Source organism: Globicephala melas, chromosome 15 (assembly GCF_963455315.2).
Source record: "Globicephala melas chromosome 15, mGloMel1.2, whole genome shotgun sequence".
NCBI lineage: Eukaryota > Metazoa > Chordata > Mammalia > Artiodactyla > Delphinidae > Globicephala > Globicephala melas.
The window spans coordinates 36429261-36453839 of NC_083328.1; the positions used below are offsets into that span (position 1 = coordinate 36429261).

The 24579-nt window shown below is 55.7% G+C and overlaps 3 protein-coding genes across 5 annotated transcripts; 1 reads left to right on the top strand and 2 right to left on the bottom strand.

Moving 5' to 3' along the window:
• Positions 1-69: 69 nt before the first annotated feature.
• On the bottom strand, positions 70-6654 carry NPW (neuropeptide W). The gene is made up of 3 exons (XM_070043720.1): positions 6596-6654; positions 469-990; positions 70-234 (listed from the first exon to the last, which is right to left on the bottom strand). Exons 1-3 carry the CDS (start codon positions 6652-6654, stop codon positions 150-152), a joined length of 666 nt encoding a protein of 221 aa, XP_069899821.1. The 3' UTR covers positions 70-149.
• Positions 6655-8153: 1499 nt separating this feature from the next.
• Positions 8154-11132, bottom strand: LOC138842348 (zinc finger protein 726-like). Its single transcript, XM_070043721.1, is given in 3 exon segments — positions 8154-8932; positions 8935-9819; positions 10931-11132. Coding segments are annotated over 3 exon segments (1866 nt in total).
• ZNF598 (zinc finger protein 598, E3 ubiquitin ligase) lies at positions 11108-22993 on the top strand. Of its 3 annotated transcripts, none has more exons than XM_030848400.2 (12): positions 11108-11349; positions 16440-16552; positions 17238-17367; positions 17700-17911; positions 17991-18208; positions 18732-18849; positions 19459-19679; positions 19885-19969; positions 20077-20855; positions 21631-21781; positions 21897-22041; positions 22130-22993. In XM_030848400.2, the coding sequence occupies exons 1-12, from the start codon at positions 11131-11133 to the stop codon at positions 22481-22483; spliced, it is 2745 nt and encodes a 914-aa protein (XP_030704260.1). In that variant the 5' UTR covers positions 11108-11130; the 3' UTR covers positions 22484-22993. The 3 variants fall into 3 exon arrangements, with proteins under 3 accessions (XP_030704260.1, XP_060141280.1, XP_030704261.1); XM_060285297.1 differs by having other exon boundaries at positions 19459-19613; XM_030848401.2 differs by having other exon boundaries at positions 18732-18840.
• The last annotated feature ends 1586 nt before the right edge of the window (positions 22994-24579 follow it).

The window sequence follows — 24579 nt, forward strand, 5'->3', positions numbered from 1 at the left end:
CGAAGCTAGATGTAAAGTACACATCGCGGAGGAAAAGGGTCAAACACCGGGGCGCGGCAACTAGGCAGGTTTTATTGACCAGATGGCCAGCCTGCTGGCAGAAGACATTCCGCCTGCGTCAGGCGTGGGGGCGTGGGCAGGGGCTGCGATCAGGACGGCTCTGGGGAGAGGCGGGGGCTGGCGAAGGCGGTTCCCTGCGCAGACCATGACTGAGCAGGAGACACTCCGAAGGCTCTGGAAAGAACAGAGAGGACCGTGGGAAGAGGGTTGTGCGACCTCCACTGCCGCTCCCCCGACTCCCCAGGCTGGAAGAGTAGGGACTGCCCCAGGAAAGCCTTCCTCTACTGGGAGTCGGGGATGGAAAGGTTGTAGGGTGCCCTGTGGGCAGGCAGACGTGCGCTCCGGTCTCAGATCTCCCGAGACACCCTCGTCCACTGCTGTCCCCGTCCCCTTCCTCTCCCCGCGTACCTGGCCCGCTCTTCAGAGGTCCAGGAGTAGGATCCCCGCCGCAGCTCCGGTTGGGGCGCGGACTTCGGGGCGCGCGGGCTGCGAGGCGCACTCACCGGGAGCCCTGCGCGGGAGCTTCTGCGTCGCACCTCCCACAGTTTCTGAACTCCGGGGGGAAGCAACAGAGCATCGCGGGCGGCGGGCCCCCCAGAAACGGTGCTTCTGGCAGATGGCCCCTGGGGGGACACGCCCAGGCCGAAGCCGTCCCAGGCAAGGGGCCCGGCAGCCGGGCGCAGTGCGCGGCGCCACACGTAGGGCGAGCGGCGCAGCCCCATTAGCAGGCCCGCGGCGCGGCCCACCGTGTGGTAACGGGGACTCGACACGTGCTTGTACCAGGCGGCGGCGGGCAGCGGCAGCAGCAACAGCAGCAACAGCAATGCGATCAGCCAGCGGCTCGCAGTGGGCCCCCGCCCGGGGCTCCGCACCCCAGTGCCCCGCGCCAGGGTGCTCACGTTGACCGCCGCCCGGAGGGCGGACCAGAAACTGGCTCAGTCGTGTCTGGGCGCGCAGTGTCGGGAAGCTGGAGTGCGGGAGGCTACAGGCTAGGAGTTGGTGCGGGTGGGTCCAGCTATAACTGCTCGGTGGCCCCGCCCCTGCTCGCCCCCGCGGTACCTGAGGGGCTCCCCAAGGGTAGGGGGAGGGATGAAGTGAGAGGAGGAGCCCAGGCTGCGAGGCGGGGACGTGTGTTACTGAAGCACCCTCGCTGAGTGGGCCTCTATGTAGAATTCATCTTGACGCTCTGCTTGGGGCTCCCCTGCTCCTCTCTCTTAGCCCCCCTCTGCCTCTTCCCCCCAAAGAGAGGAACTTCCAGGCATAGGGATGGGGGAACAGGATGTTCCCTGAGCCAGAGCTCTTGCAGGTGGGGCACAAGCAGAGCAAAGACAGGGAGGCCGGCAGAGCCCTACTGGGGTAAAGCAGGAGAGCTGATTGGTGGGGGCCCTCTGCACCACTCAAGACCCCTCTGTGTATGTTCCCCCTGGAGGGTTGTTCCCTGTCCTCGCCTAACACAGCTATCAAATCTGTTCCCACACCCATTCCTCTCCTCCCTAACCCCTAGCTTCTCCCCAACAACCCACTTCCCAGCTGCAGCTGGATGGATGCTTGCAACTGCAAGTTTGGCCACATCAAACCCTCTCTGAAACAGTGGTTAGGTTAGGCTCCCAGAATAAAGAGTCAGCCCCTCATACTGCCTGGGAAGAATAAGCTCTGCAGTCTTCCAGCCTCCTCTTTGGTTATGATCCCCCCCAAAACCACTTTCTCTGGCCAGGGCAGTCTCAATTCACTTGCCATACCCAACAACCCATGAGTTTGCCCACCTCTGTGCTTCTGTGCCTGGGACATTCCATCCTTTTCAATCTGGCAAACTCCTACTCATCCTTCAGGATCCTGCTTAGATAGCCCTTCTCTGAATAGTCTCCCAGAGTATCCCTCTGTGCCTGCCTGGGCTTAATAGCCCCCTTCCAGAGGACAGGGCCTGACCCATTCTTGCCTGAGTCCTAAACCAGGGAGGATGCAGCCCTCAAAATAATCACACCTCACCCCACCCCCCAGCAACCACACCACTCACAGGGCACCTTCTAGATCCCAGACACCAAGGATCCTGAAATATCTTATTTTGATCTCCAAACAATGCCACAACTTGGGACAATTATTGATTCCATCTACCAATGAAGAAACTAAGGCATGGGGAAAATTAACTTGTTCCAGGTCACCTGTTGGGTAAGCACTAGGGGGAGTGGGGCCCAACCTAGACCCCCAGCCTGAGAGTTCCAGTTTGGGGACCCCAGCTGCAGGGCTCAATGGAAACCTCCCATCCCCCTCCGCCTGTCTCTTCAGCAAAAAGGAGGGGTGATCCCGGGGGCATGGGGGAACACAGTCTGAGTCTGTCCTTCCTCTCAGACCTGCATGCTGGAAGAGGAACAGAGGGGCTGAGGGGTGCCGAGGACGGTGTCTGCTTCTGAGGCATGAGGGGCAGAGAGATTCTGGTAATCCCCTGGGGAGCTCTAGAAGCAGCAGCAGCAGCAGCAGCAGCAGCTCTCCCCACAAAGGCCCTGCAGAGCTGCTGAGAAATGTGTCCTGGAGCCCAGTGACCCAGGCTTGATGGTGGTGGGTGTGGGGGGAGGGGTAAGTGCCTCAACCTCTTCTGCCTCAGTTTCCTCATTTGTAAACTGGGGATAATCCCGGTCAGCTTGCTGTGAGTATTAAGAATACAGGCTGGGACTTCCCTAATGGTGCAGTGATTAAGAATCTGCCTGCCAATGCAGGGGACACACATTCGATCCCTGGTCCGGGAAGATCCCACATGCCGCAGAGCAACTGAGCCCCTGCCCCACAACTACTGAGCCTGTGCTCTACAGCCTGTGAGTCACAACTACTGAGCCCATGAGCCACAACTACTGAAGCCTGGGCGCCTAGAGCCCATGCTCTGCAATGAGAGAAACCACCGCAATGAGAAGCCCGCGCACCACAACGCCCCACTCACCAACTAGAGAAAGCCTGCACTCAGCAACAAAGATCCAATGCAGCCAAAAATAAAAATATAATAAAATAATTTTTTTAAAAAAAGAAAAGAAATCCAGGCTGGGGGACTTCCCTGGTGGTCCAGTGGGTAAGACTCCACGCTCTCAATGCAGGGAGCCTAGGTTCAGTCTCTGATCAGGGAACTAGATCCCACATGCATGCCACAACTAAGAAGTCCGCACGCGAAACTAAGACCTGGCGCAGCCTAAATAAATAAATAAATATTAAAAAAAAAAAATTCAGGCTGGGCCTTGACATCTTGACACTGTGCCTGGCACGCAGTAGGCGCTCTATAAATGGTGTGGCTACCATCTAATTGCTGTTGCTGTTGCTGTTCTAGCGGCTGCCTAGTCCCCTAAATTGTCAGAGAAATCCCTTTGATGGAGGGGTGACAGCGCTGGGACCAGGCAGGGAGGGGGTACAGAGGAAGCCACCTGCACACCTGGAAGGGCCTGGAGGACCGAAGGGACCAGTGGGCCGAGTGGAAAGCTGCCCCTCCCACCTCTGCCTCACTCTTCTGGGGCCCCTCCACCTTGAGAGCTGCCTAGAGCGCTTGGTGGGCGGGCAGTGTGGCACAAGCGGGCTGCCAGGGTCCCCTGGCACTGCTGCCCCCTCCCTAATAAGGGGATGCAGAGGACTGCAGCCTGGGCAGACAGGGAGCTTCTGCAGGGAGAACGTCATCGATGTGAAATCTGATCAATCATGGCCTATGCTGTAACGGACGTTTCTGCGCAGTTGGAAAATTTAAGAGAACTACAATTAGCAGCATGGTAAATCTGAAAACGCAACGTTGAGCAAAGAAAAAAATGCTCTGCACAATGATACGTTTGGTGTCTGAAGTTTAAATACCGGCAATCCCTCCCGCTTGTTTATGACTGCGAACCAGAGAGAGTGAAAATGTCAGGGTGCAGGTGAAGGATGAAGGCCACATTAGGACAGAGCAGGGCGGCTGCCTGTCAGCTGGAGGTGTGTGGAAGGCAGGCAGGCAGGGAGCCCAGGGCTGGGTAAGGGAGAAAAGCACAGAACAACTTGATGGTCCCTGGTGGCTCCTAGTTTGGGGTGCTCAGGAAGAGGGGCTCTGTGCTTTACCTAGCCCTGACCCCAGGGGCCCAGGGACAAATGTCTCTGCCAGCCCTCCCCCACCCAGGACTCTGGAGCCAAAGTCTATTGCCAGAGGAGGTAGTGGCCCAAATGGTCCATAAGAGTTGCCTTGTCTTTCTGGGGCTCACCACTCCTTTCATCCACACACAGCCCCTTCTAGAAGCTGACTGATCATGGCTTCTGACTATTTGCACACCACCTCCCCTGACACTGGACCAAGCCCTCCAGAGACTGGGACCATGTCTGCCTCATACTCACGGCCCCCATCCCAGGCACAGAGCCTGGCTGCCAACAGGAACCCCATCCTAATGACACAGTAAATGAGGAAATCTCTCCGTTTTGTCATTTTAAAAATTATTATATTTTGTAATATCAAGGTCATATACGTTATAAGTCAAATGCTAGTATAAGGGACAAAATAAAGCTGTCTCTGTTCCACCCTTTCACATCCCCATCCTGCCCTCCAGGGGCAACTACTTCCAACTCTTTCAGCTATTTTTCCTAGTATTTGCCTCCATATTTTGAAATCATAAACTTAACTGCTACTCTAAAAATGGGTGGTCTTTTTAAGGAGGTATAAGATACTTTGAGTAAAGTGTGCACATCTTAACAATTGCATTTGTTACATATGCCTACACTTGTGTGCCCACAGCCCAGATCAAGGTAGAAAAGATTTCAGCTCCCTAGGGGGCTCCTTTACGCCACTTCCTAGCCAGAAGCCCCAGAATAACTCATCTATCACCTTAGATCGGAATTTTCTCAACCTCAGCATCGTTGGCATTTGTGAGGCTGTTCTGGCATGGTAGGATGTTGAGCAGCATCCCTGGCCTTTACTCATTTGTGTAGGCAGCAAAATAGCCCCTCCCCAAAGACATCTATGCCCTAATCCCTGGAACCTGTGAATATTTACTTTACATGGTAAAGGGGAATTAAAGTTGCAGATAAAATTGAGGATGCTAATTCACTGAATTTAATATAAGCAAAGCACCCTGAATTATCCAGGTGAGCCCAATGTAATCTCAAGGGTTCTTTAGCGTGGAGGAGGGAGGAAGAGTCAGAGAAGGAATGGTGACAATGGAAACAGAGGGTGAAGTGATGTGCTTTGCAGAAGGAGGAAGGGCCACGAGCCATGGGATGCAGGCTCCCCCTAGAAGCTGGAAAAGCCAAGGAAATGGATTCTCCTCTAGAGCCTCCAGGAGGAATGCAGCCCACCTTCACCTTGATTTTATCCCAGTGAGACCCATTTTGAATTCCTGAATTCCAGAACTGTAATATAATGAATTTGGGTTGTTTTAAGCCAGTGTTTGTTGTAATTTTTTTACAGCAACAATAGGAAACTAATGCATCAGTAGATGTCAGTAACAATCCCACCCCACTGTGACAACCAAAAATGTCTCCAGACATTTCCACGTCTCCTTGAGGCCAAAATCACTTCCAACTGAGAAACACTAACTGAGATTATAAACTGCTGCTTTTAAATTTACCTTTTTTTAGGCATCAAATGGCTTCCTCCTAATTTATTAAATTTATTTATTTATTTTTGGCTACGTTGTGTCTTCATTGCTGCGCGCGGGCTTTTCTCTAGTTGCAGAGAGCAGGGGCTACTCTTCATTGTGGTGTGCAGGCTTCTCATTGCGGTGGCTTCTCTTTGTTGTGGAGCACGGGCTCTAGGCGTGTGGGCTCAGTAGTTGTGGCTCACGGGCTGTAGACCACAGCCTCAGTAGTTGTGGCACAGGGGCTCCGCAGCATGTGGTATTTTCCTGGACCAGGGCTTGAACCTGTGTCCCCTGCATTGGCAGGCGGATTCTTAACCAATGCGCAACCAGGGAAGTCCCATGGCTTCCTCCTAATTTAGATGAAGCTTTGGCTCTCTCCCACCCCAGTCACCTCACTTCTCATCTCTCCATCCTCCCAATATGATTTTATCATAATTTTTGGTTGACACTAGTGAGCATTTATATTATTCTGACCATGTAAATATTACTCTCTGCTGAGCCAAGTAGTGTTACTATAATTACATTTTTTTCTTGTTGATAGCTGTCTTATTATTTTTCTTTCCTTGTTTTTGTATATTCTTAGTTTGTTATTTCCCCCCAAATGCTCCAAGGAGCTCCAAGCTCCTTGCAATAAATTTTCCTGATTCTCAAGCACACAAGGAGATCACCCACCATCAGTTCCTTATTTACTCTGGAAATCTCCCTCTGGGAGCCCTTGGCCTCCTGCTCCAATCTGGACATCCACTCTCTAAGCCTCTGCACAGGCATCATTTGAATGGGGACATGGGAGCTAAATACTTTGTCCTTTTTATGTTGATGGCTTTATGCGTTGATGGAAAGTTATTCTAGGTGTATAATTTGTGGATGGAAATCATATTCCTTCAGAAATTGGAGAGAATTTCTAGCTTCCAGTGTCCCAGGATTGTAAGTCTGATTCTCAATGCATCATACAAGTTTTTCTCCCTCCTTACCCCCTCCCTCCTGAAGCTCTCAGGCCCTTTGCTTTATCTGTAGTACTCTGGTATTCCATGATGATGTCCCTCACTGAGGGTCTTTTTTACTTGATTGGGTCCTTTAAACGTGGAGACTCATGTCCTTCAGCTCTGGCATATCTTGCCTTATTGGCTCTTTGATAATTTGCGCCTCTCCATTTTCTCTGTTCTCTCTAAAATTCCTATTAGTTAGATACTACAATGTCTGGATTCAGACTTCTATCTTCTTATTTTCTCTGTTTTCTATCTAGTTGTCTTGTTCTGCTTGCTGAGAGACTTCCTCAACTTTATCTTCCCACTTTGCTCTTGAACTTTTAGTTGTTGTTAGTTTTGTTTTGTTGGACGCACCATGTGGCATGTGAGGTCTTAGTTCCCCAATGAGGGATCAAACCCATGCCCCCTGCATTGGGAGTGCAGGGTCTTAACCCCTGGACCACCAGGGAAGTCCCTGTTGTTATGTTTTTAATTTTTAATTTCTAAGGGCTCTTTCTTGTTCTCTGCTTTGTGGTTGTTATGGTTGTTCAAGGCATCCTAGTCTCATTTCATGGAAGGAATATCTTTCTTGTGAATACCATATATATATATATAATATACATGTATATAAATAATATATATATAAATAATATATATATAAATTATATATATATATATATCCTTGGAGGGAGGAACATCTCTTGAATCTTTCTCCTCCTTTTTTTTTGCCATAGGCGGGCCTCTCACTGTTGTGGCCTCTCCCCTTGCAGAACACAGGCTCCGGACGCGCAGGCTCAGCGGCCATGGCTCACGCGCCCAGCCGCTCCGCGGCATGTGGGATCTTCCCAGACCGGGGCACGAACCCGTGTCACCTGCATCAGCAGGCGGACTCTCAACCACTGCACCACCAGGGAAGCCCTCTTTCTCCTCCTTTTAATCTCCACTGCCACTATCCAAGTTCAGATTTTTCCCTCCTTTTCTGGGATTGCTTCTGTGGCTTATATATATATAAATATAAATATATATATATATATATATATGTTTATGATCTGTCTAAAATTTCTTTCTGATCTCTGGGTCTGCTTGTTTTCATCCCTGTATCACACACTGCAGGCTTTCCTCATGAGTCTGGAGATCATTTGTTGCCTTTGCACAGTTGTGAGTGAGACCCTGCAACACTGGTTGGCTGCTCCTTTTTGGGGGGGCATGGCTTGCTGAGTGTGGGCTTCACTGTAGGGCAGCTGGACAGCAGGACAGCTTTTCTTTCTTTCTTTTTTTTTTTTTTTTGACTTAAAACATTAGGTGTTTATTTTTCTCAAGTAACAAGTCTTGAAGATATTAAAACATTTTCCCTCAGCGTTATCACATATCTTCTAAGGGATAATGAATGAATAAACGATTTCTCACAATCATTGTATAACTTAGGTTTCTTCCATATATGCATTACTTAGAGGCTTTCTCACATTCTTCACAACCAGTTCTTTTCACTTAGCATTTGGTTGTATGTCTTAAAGATTGAGAGTTCACTGAAAGCTACTTTACATGGATATCATTAAAAGGAGGTTTACTGAGCATGAGTTCTCTCATGACACCAAAGGGGTAAGGATTTACTGAAACATTGCCTGCAGACATTGCATTTATAGGGGTTTTCTCCAGTATGTATTCTTTTGTGTGCAATGAGATTACACTTTACACTAACGGATTTTCCACATTGATTACACTCATAGAGTTTCTCTTCCATGTGAGTTCTCATGTGTATTGTAAGGGACACATGCCTGCTAAAAGCTTTTCCATGCTCACTGCACTTAAAAGGTTTCTTGTCCCTGGTATGGATTTTCATATGCCTCCTATGAGATAAGAGACCACGGAATGTTTTCCCACATTCCTTACATTCATGTTTCATTTTCATGTGAATTTTCTTGTGTAAAACGAGGAAAGATTTCACTCTGAAGGCTTTTCCACATCGATTACATGTAAAGGGTTTTTCTCCAGTGTGAATTCTCACATGTTCTTTAAGGCATGAGCTATCCCTGAAGGTTTTCCCACAGTCATTGTACTTACAGGGTTTCTCTCCAGTATGAATTTTCTTGTGCCTGATAAAGTTGGAGCTCAGCCTAAAAGCTTTCCCACATTGATCACACTTGTAAGGTTTCTCTCCAGTATGTATCCGCAGATGTATCTTAAGAGATGACTTACTACTTAGGGCTTTACCACAATGGCTACATTCAATGGATTTCTCTCCAGTGTGGATTGCCTTATGTCTTTTAAAATATGGGAGGATACTGAAGGTTTTCCCACAATCACTGCACGTATACGGTTTCTCTCCAGTATGTGTTATCTGGTTATGGTAAGCCTACAGCTTCTACTGAAGGTTTTGCTGCATTGATTACATTTGTAGGCTTTTTCTCTTGAATGAGTCCCTGAATGTTGTCTGAGAAGTGAGCTATCTTGGAAGGTTTTTCCACAGTCATGGCATTCATAGGGCTTCTCTCCAGTATGAATTCTCTTGTGATGTGTAAGGTAAGAGCTTGAGCTATAGGCTTTCCCACACTGATCACACTTAAATGGTTTTTCTCCAGTGTAGGTTCTCATGTGCAACTTAATGGATGAATGGCTCTGTAATACTTTACCACACTGATTACACTCAAAAGGTTTCTCTCTAATGTGAGTTTTTTCATCCTTCTTAAGGTGTGAGATTGAATTTAAGACTTTCCCCCAGTCACTGCATTCATAGGATGTCTCTTCTGTATGTTGTTTCTTAAGCCCAGCTAAGTTAGAACTCCTGAGGAAGGCATTTTCATCTTTTTTACATTCATAAGATTTTTCCCGAGGAAGAATTCCCTCAGGTGGCTTAAGATGTGAAGAATCTCTAAGGACTTTTGCAGAGTCAAGGTATCGATGGAGTTTCTTGCTAGGGTAAATTTTACTGTGAGTAATGCTAGATTTCACACTCAAGGCTTCAACAATTTCACTGCATTGAATGGGATTGCCTCCAAGAGTTTGTTCCTTCTTGCCATTGAGTGTATATTTCTCCAAAATACCTTGTTTTTGCTGTGGTTGTTTGGCTTTAAGGAGAATCAGCTCATCTGAACAGGTATCTTGATGAATTCTTCTCTCTACTGTCTCCATTTCATCTTCCTGCTCCATCTGGGTGATGAGAGGAGGTTTGCTGAGTTGATGTCTCAGTGAAGCCAAGTTTCTATAGTTCTCCAGCATCACATCTCTGTCCCCTGCAGTGGAAGGGCATAGTCTTTTTTTTTAATTAATTAATTTAATTTATTTATTTTTGTCTGTGTTGGGTCTTCGTTGCTGCGCGCAGGCTTTCTCTAGCTGTGGTGAGCGGGGGCTACTCTTTGTTGCGGTGTGCGGGCTTCTCATTGTGGTGGCTTCTCTTGTTGCAGAGCACGGGCTCTAGGTGCACGGGCTTCAGTAGTTGTGGCACGCGGGCTCAGTAGTTGTGGTTCACGGGCTCTAGAGCGCAGGCTCAGTAGTTGTGGTGCATGGGCTTAGTTGCTCCGTGGCATGTGGGATCTTCCCGGAACAGGGCTCGAACCTGTGTCCCCTGCATTGGCAGGCAAATTCTCAACCACTGAGCCACCAGGGAAGCCCAAGGGCATAGTCTTAACCACTGGTCAGCCAGGGAAGTCCTCCAGCCCATTTCTGATTCTAAAGTCCAAGCTCATCCGCTCACAACACACCGCCTCTTTTCTAGAAGGGTTCAGATCCGGAGTAGCCTCCTGTGATAGCAGAAGGGAGGTCCTGAGTGTGCCTGGCCCCCACGGGTAATGAGGAGGCCCCCCAACAGCTGCAGAGACCCAAAGCCCCAGGATTCACAACCGTCCAATCAGCAAACCTGCCCTGATGTTTCTCTGCGTCAAGCCTCCGGGCTTAGCTGGGTGGGCCCAGCCGTGAAGAGGACAGGTTCTCTACCCGCCTTTCTATCGGGACTGGGGGAGACCGCTCCTAGTTCAGAGACTGATGTCACCACGTGTTGTCTTTTCTGATAGGGATTGTGTTTGTGAGTGCGCAAGCGCGTGTGTGTGCCCTATGACCACGCCCGTGTGTGTCCCAAATTCAAAAGAAAGATCTGGGTTGGAAAGAGATTTTGGGCTCCTAAAAGGGTTGCAAAATATTTAGCAAATAAAAATACAGGACTTCTAGTTAAATTTGAATTTCAGATGAACAACGAGTAACACTTTAGTATAAGTATGACCCATCAATATTTGGAGCATTAAACATTTTGCTCTGGGAGGACAGAGCTGGCCCAAGACTAAGGTCAGAGGAGAGGAGGGCCTGAGGCCCGCAGCCCGGCGCCGGACCGGCAGCTGACCTACAACCTGCCCACTCCGCCTAGAGCGCCCGGTGCCGGTGGCGCCGCTCTAGCCGGCGCCTCGCTGAGGCGGAAGTCGTGAGCGCACTTCCGCCAGGTGGGGCCGTTGCTGGGCGGGGCGGTGACGTCGCCCCGGAAGGGGCGGGCCCGCTGGGAGCCAATCTGTCCCGCGCCGCGCCGCGCCGGCCGGGAGGGGGCCGGATCCCGGACCATGGCGGCGGCGGCGGCCCTGGAGGGAAGGCGCGCGGCCCTGGAGGCGGCGGTGGCGGCACCTGAGCGGGGCGGCGGGAGCTGCGTGCTGTGCTGCGGGGACCTGGAGGCCACGGCGCTGGGCCGCTGCGACCACCCGGTGTGCTACCGCTGCTCCACCAAGATGCGGGTGCTGTGCGAGCAGCGCTACTGCGCCGTGTGCCGCGAGGAGCTGCGCCAGGTGAGCTGCGCTGGCAGGGCCGCATGTCGGGGCAACTGGGCGGGAGCGGGGGCGCGGCCGGGCGGGGCGGCTGGTCACCCGGAGGCCGGAAGGGGAGTTTGCTTTCCTGGTGTCCGGCTGCAGGCCTAGTGGCGCCGACTTCCAAAAGAGAGGCCTGGCGGGGCCACCCGGGGCGGGGTCCCCATCGTGGGGCCGACTGTGGGGCGTGAGGGGGCGGGAGGCAGGAGGTGGCCGAGCTTATTTGAAGAGGCAGCGGTCCTTGTGGGGACAGAGTCTGGGGGCTTTCCTCCTGAGCCCCGGGAATTCCTGCCGGGCCACAGGAGGGGCATGATCAGAGCAGGAGCTCCTAGACCTGCTCGTCTTGGGAGATTATTCATCAGAGGTCTCCATTCCGGTGGAGGCAACAGGGAAAGTGGGCACCTTCAGTGGCAATCTGTCCTGGAAGCAGAGGGTCAATCTGGGCATTTCCAGCCTAGCTGTGTTTCTGGGCCTTTCTGGGTGACGCTGAGCAAACTCCTTCTGAGAATGGTATTTCTATCTATTAAGTGATGGTTGTACTCACCATCACCACCAGAGGGGAAGGCAGAACCACTGAGGTCTCCTCAGGGTGCTTGGTGGATGGGGATAAAAGTGTTGCGAAGTTTTCCTCCTTCTTGCCGGTTCCACCTGGTGGCGGTGGCGTGGCGGGGGGGCGGGGTGGGGCTCAGCTCCAGAGTGGAGGAGAGGGAGTTTCTGATTGTCCAGACTTGGAAGCCCTAGTGAGGTCAGAGGGCTCCACGGAGCTTTCTCCCACCCTCCCCGCAATGCCCGCTGCTGGCTGGGAGCACCTAGCTGGAGCTCCCTTGGTTTGCTGTGCTTTGAGATATGTTTGCTTCCAGAGTTGTGAAACGAAAGGAAACGACATCCTTTCTTCACTTTCTTTTTTAAAAGTAGACTTTTATGTTAAAGGAGCCAAGAAAATGTTGTAATCCCATGAGCACTCTGTGGGCACCTACTCTGTGCCCTATCTGAAAAAGACACTTGGAGATGCTGTCAGTCTGTAATGGGGTGGACAGAGATGCACCCGGACCTGGGAGGGATCTGGGGTGCAGGAGCAGTTGGGGAAACCTTGGGTCTGTGACTTAGTCAGAAGGCACCTCCCAACTTCACCAGAGCCTGCCTTGCCTTCCAGTCTTGCATAACGTGATGTAACTCTTGAATGGCCAGGTTTCCCAGCACACCTGTAGCTTCCTTCCAGGCAGGCAGGCAGGCAGGCAGGCACGTGCAGCGGAGGCCCCGGCCCTGGGCACTGCAGGTCTCAGGAAGTAAGCAGACACCTATATATGGGTGTTGTAGCTAGCATCTGGTCTCTCTCATACCTTGTGGGTCCCATACCCTTCAAGGACTCTGTGGCAAGGGGGTGTGGACATGAGCTTTCAGCTGGCTCCAGCTGGGGTGTGGTTTGGCATCAGGTGCCCTGGCCAAGTCTGGCCTTCCTCTCAGGCCTGCTCCTAGTTGCTAGGTAGCAGGAGGGTGTTCTGGGAAGTTTGGGAAGATGATGCTCCTCTCCATTCATCCTGTTTGCATCTCACTCTTGAACTCTGAACGCCCCTGTATCCCTTCTGTTCCCCTGCTGAGTCCTGCACTGTCCTCTGAATACGTCCTGTGTCCCATGCCTGCTCGGAAATCCCACAGCAGCCCCAAACCCCTGAACCCTGCCTCTCCTCTGTCTCTTTTATGGGACTAAGTCTTTGTAAAAAATTGGGAGGAAAGTGTGCCAAAATGCTTTTTGGGACAGGCCAGCTCCGTTTGCTGGTTAATTCCTACATCTTGACCTGGTGCCTCCCTGTGCCGGCCTGGGTGAGGAGCCAGATCAGTTAGATTGCCCGGCACTTGCTCAGGGTGGAGGCCGAGGCAGGCTCCCAGCTGATGGGTAGCAGCAGCCCTGGTCTTGAGGGCACACTGGCTGAGACTGTTGTCAAGTCCTGGGTTCCTGTCTTCCCTGGTTGTATCTTTCCCCCAGGCCACTTTCTTCTAAAAGACAATTCTTGTCTTACTTTCCACCTTGCTCTGATCCCCGGTGATGTTGAAGAGGCTTGATGGGGCTGCTGTACAAAGTGGGATGTGTCTGAGCTAGGAGGGGCCCTGCAGGCCACCTGGTACAGCCCCACTGCCCCATTTCATAGGTAGGAATTGGGAGGGGAAGCTGAAGGCAGGTCAGGAGGCAGGACCTGCTGACTCAGGCCATGTACTTCTGTTGTCCCTGCCCCCTCTCCACCAACCTGGTCCTGGCCCGCCTCCTCTGAGAGGACCTGCTTGTCCACGTCTGGCTCCTTGGGTCCCTGTACTCTCCCCGTCCAGCCGCTCTCACACTGGTCGTTGCTGACACCCATCCCTGTCCTCTCACGCACTCATTCTCCGTGAGTGCTCGCTGCACGCTGGGAGTGGGGAGCAGCAAGGCCCCAGGCAGAAACCCCTGTGGTGGGGGAGTCTGAGGGGACTTTCGCCCCCATCTGCCTCTCCTCAGGACCTGATCTTGGGGCCCACCCAGAGGCACCCTTGCCCCGTTAGTCATTTACTACCTGGCCCACCCAGGGGCTGCCCAGGGCGGTCCCTCCTCAAGTATCTAGGCCTGGCCTGTACCTCTGTCCTTGGACCCATGATCCCCTCCCATCAGGGTGATCACCAGGGTGGGTGGGTCTTGGGCCACACTGGTTGGATCCCTAATGGGTTCCTGCCCATCCCTGGCCAGGCCACCATACCCTCATCCTTCTCCATCCATGCAGTTTTGTGTCTCACCTCACCCTCTGCTGAGGGCAGGGACACTGGCCATTCCAGGCTGCACTGCCATCCCATCGTCTGGTGCAGGCCCGGGGGGCCCAGTCCTGGTCCCAGCCTGTCTGTGAGGGGCAGTTAGCATTTCCCCATCCCACCCCCCAGCTCCAAACCTGCTCACCCTCATTCTCAAATGAACACTTTCCTTTCCCAAGCCTCTTCTGTGGTTCCAGTCTCTTCCTGAGCCAACCCAGTGTCCCCCTTCTGGCCTGGCTCAGGTGTGCCCAACCTGGGCTGCCCTACCAGACTGCTCGGGAGGGACAGACACCCCACCCAAGCTGACTGTCACTCAGTCCACGGCAAGGGTGCTCACAGCCCAAGGAGAGATACCACCTGTGGTGGATCAGAGCAGACCTCTGAAAGGAGGGTGCCAGGGTGACGGGGTGAGGGTGGGGCGCGGGCCCTCCCGGCACAGGTTTCTCTGGGAGGGAAGTTGTTCCTCTGCTGAGTCTGTCGAGCTTGGATGCTTGTTGGCAGTTTTGGGGCTCCCCTCGAGGCTGGGGTTATGGGCACCGAGTCCCGGTGGTTAATTCCTTGTGCTCTGTGCTCCTCCAGCGGCATCCTGAGTGGTTCATGGCCCTGCACCTGCAGGCGCCTATCCCCAGGCAGGAACTGGGGTCTGTGCTGGAAAGGTACCCTTGGGAGTGGTTGGAAGGCAGGGCTGGATGTGGGCTTGCTCTAGGAGGGCAGATCCCATGAGAAGAGGCCAGTGGAAGGCTCGGGGACCTTCCCCATGTCCCTTCGGGACTACGGAGAAAACTGGGGCAGAGGGTGCGGAGGGTGACCCTTTGGAGGCAGAGCCAAGACCTCCCTGTGAAGATGGGTCACAGGGTGCAGCTGGGATGAGGTGCGCTCAGCGTGTGGCGGGGGCAGGGGTGGGCAGCCACATTCATCCTGCCCAGCTTTGCCAGACATGGTGACAAGGGGAAGAAAAGCCTGTTGGGGCGCTGCCCATCCCCCCCACCCTGCTCTGACCCTCCAGAATGGCTGTGGCTGGACCATGATGCTTCCATTGGGCTCCTGTGGGGGCGGGTGGGGGGCAGGCTTGGTTGTCAGCCTGCTCTCCACACCCCCAAGCATGTCCTCACAAGTAGAGGCTGAGCTCCCCATCTCCTTCTCCAGGGAATCAGTTTTAACCACCCTGCTGTTGGGGATGGTGTAACCACCCACTCTCCCCAGCCAGTCCTACGCTTTCCCAAGTTCATGGCCACCCTGGCCCCAGACATCCTCCCTGACTGGGCCTAAACCTAACAGGGGTGATCTTGATGTGGCCTTTACCAAGGAAAGGCTGTCCCCCTGGGTGTGCTGGTAAGGACTCTGAACTGAGGCGAGTGGCCAGCTCCAGGCTGGGGGACAGTGGTGGATCGGAAAGGGGCACGGAGAGGAGGAGATGGGCCAGTGTGGTCTTGATGCAAGGGGGAGGGGACAGAGAGAAAGGGGGACTGGAGGATGAGGGAGCCCTGGAGGGAGCAGTGCCCTTGTTGACTCAGAGGGTAGGCCTGAGCCTGTGCGGGGGCCCTGGGAGCCAGGCTGGGGGCATTGGGACAGGGGTCTGGTCATCGTCCAGTGCCAGGGTCTGTGGAGAGGCAGAGCAGGCTGCTGGGCCAGGCTCAGCAGGCTTTACCTGAGAGTGCTGGAGACCCCTGAGAAGTGGCCAGGCTGCAGAGGTGTCCACAACCAGCACACTAGCTCCTCTGTTTGGCACCCCCAGACAGCCCAGTTAACAGGCAGGAAGCTGGCCAAGAACAGGCGGGGGCCATGACCGAGTCCTGTGGGGGAGCCCTTCTCCCCCTTTGCCATCATGGAAGCATCATGGGTGCGTGGAGGGTAGCCAGGCCTTGACGCATGCAATCTGGCCTGGTAGCATTCACTGTTTCCTTAGCTGCTCCTTGGACTGTGTCTCTCCTTTCTCCTGGTGAAAGTCATCCTGTGCCCAATACCCATGTGATTAAGCCCCGGTTTGCCTGGCTGTCTGATCCCTGTCTCTGCCCCTGGGGCGGCCTCTGTCTCTCTGGCAGGTGCCAGTTTGTCTGTGGATGAGTGTGGAGCCGGCTGCCCCCTGGTGGCAAGGCCAGCCGCTGCGTCTCTGTCCTGGCAACGCTAGGTGGGTGGGCTGCGGGTGGGGAGAGGAGACAAGGCTGGCCCAGGCTGGCAGAGGGTGCTTCCTGCTGGGACCTGCCTCAAGCCTCCCAGGAGGGGCCCTGAGTGCCTCCCTTTCTCCTCAGCCTGACGCGTCCATGGTCCGGCTCACCAGTCCCTTTTGCTTTTGGTTTCAGGTGGTCTTTGGGAAGAAGCTTCCTACCTTTGCCACAATCCCTATCCATCAGCTTCAGCATGAGAAGAAGTATGACATCTACTTTGCCGATGGAAAAGTGTTTGCCTTGTACAGGTGAGAGGGGAATTCTCGGCCTGGGTTTCTGAGGGTCTGTGGGATGCTTTGTGGTGGGGACGGACTGTCACCTCCTCTGCTCCTCACATCCCTCAGTGGGGAGGGGGCACTGGTGTGGTGCAGATGTCAAGGCTAGGTGGCTGGTTTCTATCATTGGTTTTCTCTACTGTAACGGGGGATGCTCACAGTCCCCCTCCTGGGGTGGTGGTAAAGAGGGGGCAGTGGGCGACAAGGGGTGAATTCAGGGAAGGCACACAGCCCTGCTTTCTGGGGCTCTTTGAGGTGGTCAGGAGCTCCTGCAAATCAAGCTCTTAGCCTATGGCGGAAAAACCTCATAAAGGGATACAGTTGTTTTGGGGGTGGTCCTCATCTTCCAGGTGAGGGGGCAGGCACCTGTGTGGGCTCAGTCATCATGTCCATCTGATGCAGGGGTCAGTCTCCTGGATCGTGGACCCAGCCCCACCCCGTGGCCTTGTTCAGCTCAGGCTCTGGGCCCAGCGCCATCTGGCTCAGTGGTCAGAGTGCTGAAATGCACGGTGGGGCAGGAGTGCCCATCCTCCTGGCTCCTGCTTCCAGGGCATCTGCAGGGGCGTTGGGTGAGGGGCCGTGGGGTGGTTCTAGTGCCCCTCTGGACAGTGATGCTGAGTGCCTTCGGGGGCACTGGTGGCTCTCGATGTCTCCCTAGGCAGCTGCTGCAGCACGAGTGCCCACGGTGTCCTGAGCTGCCACCTTTTGGCCTCTTTGGGGACCTGGAGCAGCATATGCGGAAGCACCATGAGCTATTCTGCTGCAAGCTGTGCCTCAAACACCTCAAGGTGAACCCTACCCCATGGCACCTGCCTGGGGATCGGGCATTCAGGGAGCACCTGGTGGAGGTGGGTGGAGGCCAGGCCCAGTAGAGGCTGGCACAGGGTGCTCAGCCAGACAGCTGTGAGCGGCTTGTTGCTGCCTCTGGCCCTGGACAGGCCAGATCCCCAGGGTTTCCCAGCATCCCCAGCTCTCCTGCCTCACAGAGCCTGCCAGGCTGCTGGTGTCTGGGGCTCTGGGGCAGAACTGATGCCACAGGGTCCCCTGCATTGTCGGGCCGTGGGAAGGGGCAGGAGGCCTGGGAGCCCCCACCCCATTCCCAGCCCCCCATTCCCTGCAGATCTTCACATATGAGCGCAAGTGGTACTCGCGCAAGGACCTGGCTCGGCACCGCATGCAGGGGGACCCTGACGACACGTCGCACCGTGGGCACCCGCTCTGCAAGTTCTGTGACGAGCGCTACCTGGACAACGACGAGCTGCTCAAGCACCTGCGTCGCGACCACTACTTCTGCCACTTCTGCGACTCAGACGGGGCCCAGGACTACTACAGGTGGGAGTGGGCGCACGGCAACCTTGGGACACCCAAGCGGGCTGGGCGAGGGCCCCTGCTGACACCCGGTTTCCGGCAGCGACTACGCGTATCTGCGTGAGCACTTCCGAGAAAAGCACTTTCTGTGCGAGGAGGGTCGCTGCAGCACCGAGCAGTTCACCCACGCATTCCGTACGGAGATCGACCTCAAGGCCCACAAGATGGCCTGCCACAGCCGGAGCCGTGCCGAGGCCCGCCAGAACCGCCAGATCGACCTGCAGTTCAGCTACACGCCGCGGCACTCGCGCCGGAACGAGGGTGAGTGGGGCCCGCCCTGCCGAGCGGGGGCCCCAAGGCAGGGCTCACGTTGCGGAGCCCTGCTCTGGAGGCCTCAGACCCAGGTCCTGATCTGACCCCTCACGTGTGAGCGGGGACAAGGGACAAGCCTGTTGAGCCTGTGTCCCCCCAGCCCATTGAGGAGCCCCAAGCACCTGAGCATGTTGGGACAGGGAGCTCTTCACTGGCTCCTGAAGGTTCTCAGATCTGCTGTTCTGGGGTCCCTGGGACTCTTCCCCTGGTCAGGAGGATGACTGAGTGCCCACTGTGTGTAGGTCCCTCCTGGGACTGTGGGGCCAGCAGGCCCAGGCCCCTCCCCCAGCCCAGTTCTTGCTCTGACCTGGTGCCTAGGCTAGAGGCCCAGGACCACTGTGAACCCTGAGAGGTGTCTGCGCCCATACCCCAGGTTCAGGTGCTATGGTGGGTGGGGAGGCCTCTGCTGTCTAAGCCAGAGCACTGGCCTCGGTCTGGCCTGGGCCCGTGACGGGCTGTGTGCTGGCCGCAGGGGTTGTTGGTGGCGAGGACTACGAGGAGTTGGACAGGTACAACCGCCAGGGCCGCACGGGCCGGGCCAGTGGTCGTGGAGCCCAGCAGAGCCGCCGAGGAAGCTGGAGGTACAAGAGGTGGGAGGATTTGCGTGCCGCCAGGACTTAACGTTCTCCTGGCACCACCCCTGAGGCGGTGGCAGCAGCCAACAGCTGGGCTGGGGATAGGCACCGCTGTCAGGGGACTTTGGCTTTCTGGCCTCTGGTGTCCTGGGCATGGCAACAGGTCTGCTAGGTGTCCTCAGTGAGGATTCCTTCACTTTCCCCTAGTTTTAGCCAGAGACACTGGGACCCTGCAGATTGGGGTGGTAAGGGGGGTCCTGGGTAATTGGGGGTTCAGTGCAGTTGTGCCATGAAGCCCCAGCGTGGCAGGCACGCACTCAGGCTGGGCTGCCCCCGATGGCCGGGCTGGATCGAGGCATCTGTGGACCCCAAATGCTACCCCAGAGGACAGGGCCGGGTGTTGCCCAGGGAGCCGAAGCTTGAGGCTGGCAGGTGGATGGTCCAGCTCCCTCCACAGCGCCCTCTCCTGGACAGGGAGGCTGGGCTGGCACCGGCCCCGCTGGCTCCTGGCAGGCAGCCTCCTGGTGTCCAGGCTTCCCAGGGGCAAGGCCCCTCCCCAGCCCCTCATCCTGCATGTCACTGTAGTCCTGGGCCTTGCCCAGCCTGAAGTCATCCCCATCCCAGGGAAGAAGAAGACCGAGAAGTGGCAGCTGCCATCCGGGCCTCGGTGGCCGCGCAGCAGCAACAGCAGCAGCACCAGCAGCACCAGCAGCAGCAGCAGGACACACGCAGGAGTGAGGACCAGGAGGAGGGCAGCAGGCCCAGGAAGGAGGAGGCAGGTGCGCGGGGTCCTGAGGAGCCCCGGGGCCCCTGGCGCCCGCCCTGGACTCAGGGCGAAGGCCCAGGTGAGTGGGCCTTCCCTGTAGGCAACTCTACTCTGGTGCAGGAGGTGGGAGGTGGGCTCCTGACCAGCGTGGCGGTGCCTGGACTCGCAGGGCCTCCACCCACAAGGCCAGTGAGAACCCGTGTGCTCGCCAGTCACCCCACAGGGTCTGATCCTGCCCTTCAGCATTGGTCAGCCCTGACCTAGGGTTCTTTTGTGTCTTGTAGGCTCCAAGGAAGCCTCAATAAATGGTCCTGTGAGCCAAGAGGCCTTGCCAGCAACTGGCTCGGCTGCAGGAGCCACATTTCCAAGGTACATGTGTGCACAAACCGGGGCTCCTATGTAAGGTGGGTAGAGGGTGGCCGCCGGGCAGGCCAGGGCCTGGCAGGCCACTGACCCCTCTCCTCTTCTCGGCACAGTGCTCTCCCGCCCCCCACTTCGAAGCTCAAGGACGAAGATTTCCCCAGTCTCTGTTCCTCCACTTCTTCCCCCTGCTCCGCAGCAGCTGCCCTGGGCCCCGTGGGGCTGGCGCTGGCCTACTCTGTCCCCGCCAGGGGCAGGAGCACCTTCCAGGAGGAGGACTTTCCTGCCCTGGTGTCCTCTGCCTCCAAGCCCAGCACTGCCCCCACCAGTCTCATCTCTGCCTGGAACAGCAGTGGTAGCAAGAAGGTGGCGCATCCCGCCCCAGGGGCCCAGTCTGCCAGCGGGGGAAGCCAGCCCCCCAGGAAGGCTGGGAAGGGGGGTAAGGGTGGTAAAAAGAGCGGACTGCCCCGCGCGGAGGAGGAGGAGGAGGAGGATGGCCGCTCCAGCCTCACCACCCAGGAGGTGCGGGGCGTGCCCACGACAGTCGCCGTTTCTTCCCTGCTGGCTGTGGCCTCCACCCAGACCTTCACCAAGGTCGGCAAGAAGAAGAAGGTGGGCTCCGAGAAGTCGGGTGCCTCATCTCCCCCGCCACTGCCCCCTGACAAAGATGGGCCCCCCGGGGCTGAGCAGGCCCCCGCGGCCCCCACTGGCAGAGCTGAGGGGTCAGCTGCTGTCATCGTCAACGGACACACAGAGGGGCTGGTCCCAGCTCGGAGCATCCCCAAGGAACCCCCTGGGCTCCCGAGGCCCCTGGGGCCCCTTCCCTGCCCCACGCCCCAGGAAGACTTCCCAGCGCTCTGCGGCCCCTGCCCACCCAGGATGCCCCCGCCCCCAGGTATGTGTGCCTGGCTCAGGCCTGCTTTTGGGCATCTGGGAAGGGGCCAGGTTTTTGAGTCAGGCTGGAGCCCCTGGGCCCAAGAGGAGCATAGCCTGAGGTTGTGCAGGTGCAGGTGAGGAGAGATGAGCCTGTGTGGTGGTTTCCAGCTTCCTTGGAAACCTGACGGCCAAGTCTGGATGCAGGCTCCATGTCTGTGAGCGGCGTGACTTTGGTCTGCCACATAACTTCTCTGCATCCTTTTATTTATTTTTGGCTGTGTTGGGTCTTCGTTTCTGTGCGCTGGCTTTCTCTGGTTGCGGCGAGCGGGGGCCACTCCTCATCGCGGTGTGCGGGCCTCTCACTGTCGCGGCCTCTCTTGTTGTGGAGCACAGGCTCCAGACGCGCAGGCTCAGTAGTTGTGGCTCATGGGCCTAGTTGCTCCGCGGCATGTGGGATCTTCCCAGACCAGGGCTCGAACCCGTGACCCCTGCACTGGCAGGCAGATTCTCAGCCACTGCACCACCAGGGAAGCCCCTAGCACTCTCTTGAGATGAAGGCAAAAATGAGTTAACTTAGGCCAGCATTTGCCATGAGGGAGCACAGCATGCATGTTGGCTCTTGGCATCATCAGGCCCTGGGCCTGCTTTGTGGGGGAGGTGCGGTTGTGGACAAAGCCTGACCCTGACCCTGGTGAGATGGGCAGCTTATGGGAAGTGGGGGACCAAGGCTTGTCTGCCTGGCCAGCGAGGGTCACGTCCTGAGATCTTCCTGTGTGCCCCCCCATCCTCCACAGGCTTCAACACCGTGGTGCTCCTGAAGGGCGCTCCGCCTCCACCTCCACCGGGTCTGGTGCCCCCTGTCAGCAAGCCACCCCCTGGCTTCTCTGGCCTTCTGCCTAGCCCCCACCCGGCCTGTGTCCCCAGCACTACGACCACCACGAAAGCGTAAGTGTGGGTGGGCCACCTGGCCTCATGCCCCTGTGGGGGGAGTGCCCTCACCTTGGGCCACTCCAAAGGCTGAAGCCTCCACCTCCTCCCCATGTCCCGATTCCAAACCCAGGCCAACACCCGTGCCACGGGCCTACCTGATCCCCGAGAACTTCCGGGAAAGGAACCTGCAGCTCATCCAGTCCATCAAGGACTTTCTGCAGAGCGACGAGGCCTGCTTCAGCAAGTTCAAGAGCCACTCGGGGCAGTTCAGACAGGTCAGGCAGGCGGGGGTGTGGGGGCCAGCCCGGCCACCTGGGGCCCAGGCCTGGGCCAGGTGTGACTGGGTCTGGCTCTGGGTGGCAGGGCGTGATCTCCGCAGCCCAGTATTACAAAAGCTGCCGGGACCTGCTGGGGGAAAACTTCCAGAAGATCTTCAACGAGCTGCTGGTGCTCCTGCCTGACACGGCCAAGCAGCAGGAGCTGCTGTCTGCACACACAGGCTTTCGAGGCCGTGAGAGGCCTCCCGGCACCAAGGCCAAGAAGAGCAAGAAGAGTGCATGGCAGGCCAGCACCCAGCAGGCGGGCCTGGACTGCTGCGTGTGCCCCACCTGCCAGCAGGTGCTCGCGCACGGTGATGTCAACAGCCACCAGGCACTGCACGCTGCCCGGGACGACGACTTCCCCTCCCTGCAGGCCATCGCCAGGATCCTCACGTAGCTCCGGACGTAGCTCCTGCCAGCGCAGGCAGGAGCCGCCACACCCATGAGCCTCCTTTCTCCCTCCTCCTCCCTCTGGGCTGCCAGGCAGCCAGGTGAGGCCCTGGTGAGGCCACCCGCTCAGGCCCCTCAGCTGGCCGGCCTGCCAGGGATCACCAGGAAGGCCCGCACCACCCTGTCAGCACACCGTCATGCAGGAGTCCATCTGGATTTCTCCTGGGAACTGGAGAAAGACCCCTGCCTCAGCAGCAGGCTGGTCTGGGTTTACATTCTCATGCTTCTGGAAGGTGCTGGGGAGGGAAGGGCTGGGATGCCAGGACCTGTGTGTGCTGTCAGAGCTGGTGGCCACGGTGGCCCAATCTGGGACCGCCTGAGCCTGAGGGCTGCGGCACCGTGGTCCCTGAGCTGTGGGGCCAGGGATGCTGGAGTCAGATGTTGAGTGTGTTGTGTAAACAGTTGGCTGTTTCATTATTCAAAAACGTTCAGGATTAAAAGCAGACACGAAATCGTGCTACTTGAAGTTGAATCTTTTTACGAGACTAGCTGAAACTGGGATCTCAAATTGCCTCTGACCTTTTATAAGACAGTTTATCTTCAAATAAATTTATTTTGCAATAATGCACATAGCTGAGCTTCTCTGCCTTCCGGGGTCACCCCAATCATAGTTGTCAGACACTACAGCTCAGGTGGTCACCAGTGAGTGCTGGGGCGGGGAAGACCTGTGGGGAGAGCTGGGCTTGCTCACAGGAAGAAGCAGCCAACCCTGGGCTCCAGTCCTGGAGGTCGAGCACCGCCCAAGCCTTCCAGGAGTAGAGACAGCCATGCTTGACCTACACTGTGTACCCAGTAAAACTATTCTTCCAGAACCTGGGAGTAACACAGACTTGAGGTTTCAATCCATAGACCAGTGAAGGAGCTACTAAAGATCAACAAGAACAATTTAGAAACAGTGCAGGGCATATCTGAAATACTGAAAGAAAATAATTTGTACTTAATTATTTGGATCCAGTATTTTGAAAAGGAACCAGACACCCAGTGAACTTTCTCCTTTCTGCCACAAACACATATAAATAGTAGGAAAAAAGGTCTAAACACATAGCTACATCCAAATAAGGCAACATCCTTAGATGAAAAGAAAGAGATGTCTTTCTAAAAGAAGCAGAAGGGGGTACCCCAGGTGATGAAGGGGACGTGGCCTGCAGTGGGGCCAGGCCAGAGCCACACGGCTGCATGTGTACTGCCTATCTGAAGCCGAGGGCCTGCCTGCCTGCCTGTGGCTGAGACTGGAGCAAGTTCCTGGGTGATGGCCATGCTCGGAGCCCACTAGGAGACAGAGACTTCACGCTCTTCACTCTCCATGGGACTGCCTAGAGGCCACCTGCATTCCCCACCACACCGGAGAAGCCCCTCATAGCTGATGCCCTCTTTGCAGACCTGAGCACAAGCAGCACCCCCAAAGAGTAACCTGGAAGATGAGCTATCTCATTAACAATACTGAAAATACCAATTCTTAAAGACACACACACACACACACACACACACACACACACACACACACACACACACACACACACGTTTACATTAACCCTTCCCGCACCTTTGATGATGGCAACTACGATTTTCCTTTTCCGGAAGGGGAGCCTGAGGCACAGACAAGCTGAGAGACTTGCCCAGAAAGACCAAGCCTGAACACGGCCAAGCCAGCATTCCAGCTCCAGCTCTTACCTGCTTCATTCAACCAGAATGTTATTAACCAATAAGTCAGAAATGAAAAAGTAACTGAGATAAGAATCCCAATAGACAAATTCAAAAGTAAACAAGACCAAGCTGGGGAAATCTCCAAAGGGGAGTTGGCCAGGGAATGTGGCTCTGGATGCTGCATGGTACACATGGTGGTCTCCCAGGAGCAGAAGGCGGTAAGAAGCAGACATCTGGAGAAATCACAACTGCTTTCCCCAGCACTCTCCAGAACATGGGCATCAGCCTGGTCTCCACCTCCCTGTGCCCCTTTCTGGATTCTTGGCCCTGGTGCCCCTCAGGTCCCAACCTCTGGCACTGGAGGGGCAGGAGTAGAAAGGATTCCAAGAGTGTCTGGGC

Coding starts and splice junctions, on each gene's coding strand:
- NPW (XM_070043720.1), bottom strand. CDS start 6,654: ATGGAATACCAGAGTACTACAGATAAAGCAAAGGGCCTGAGAGCTTCA. Junction 991..6,595: donor AGAGCTTCAGGAGGGAGGGG/GTAAGGAGGGAG, acceptor CGACTGAGCCAG/TTTCTGGTCCGCCCTCCGGG. Junction 235..468: donor ACCTCTGAAGAGCGGGCCAG/GTACGCGGGGAG, acceptor TGTTCTTTCCAG/AGCCTTCGGAGTGTCTCCTG.
- ZNF598 (XM_030848400.2), top strand. CDS start 11,131: ATGGCGGCGGCGGCGGCCCTGGAGGGAAGGCGCGCGGCCCTGGAGGCG. Junction 19,970..20,076: donor GCAGGAGCCACATTTCCAAG/GTACATGTGTGC, acceptor TTCTCGGCACAG/TGCTCTCCCGCCCCCCACTT. Junction 20,856..21,630: donor CAGGATGCCCCCGCCCCCAG/GTATGTGTGCCT, acceptor CATCCTCCACAG/GCTTCAACACCGTGGTGCTC.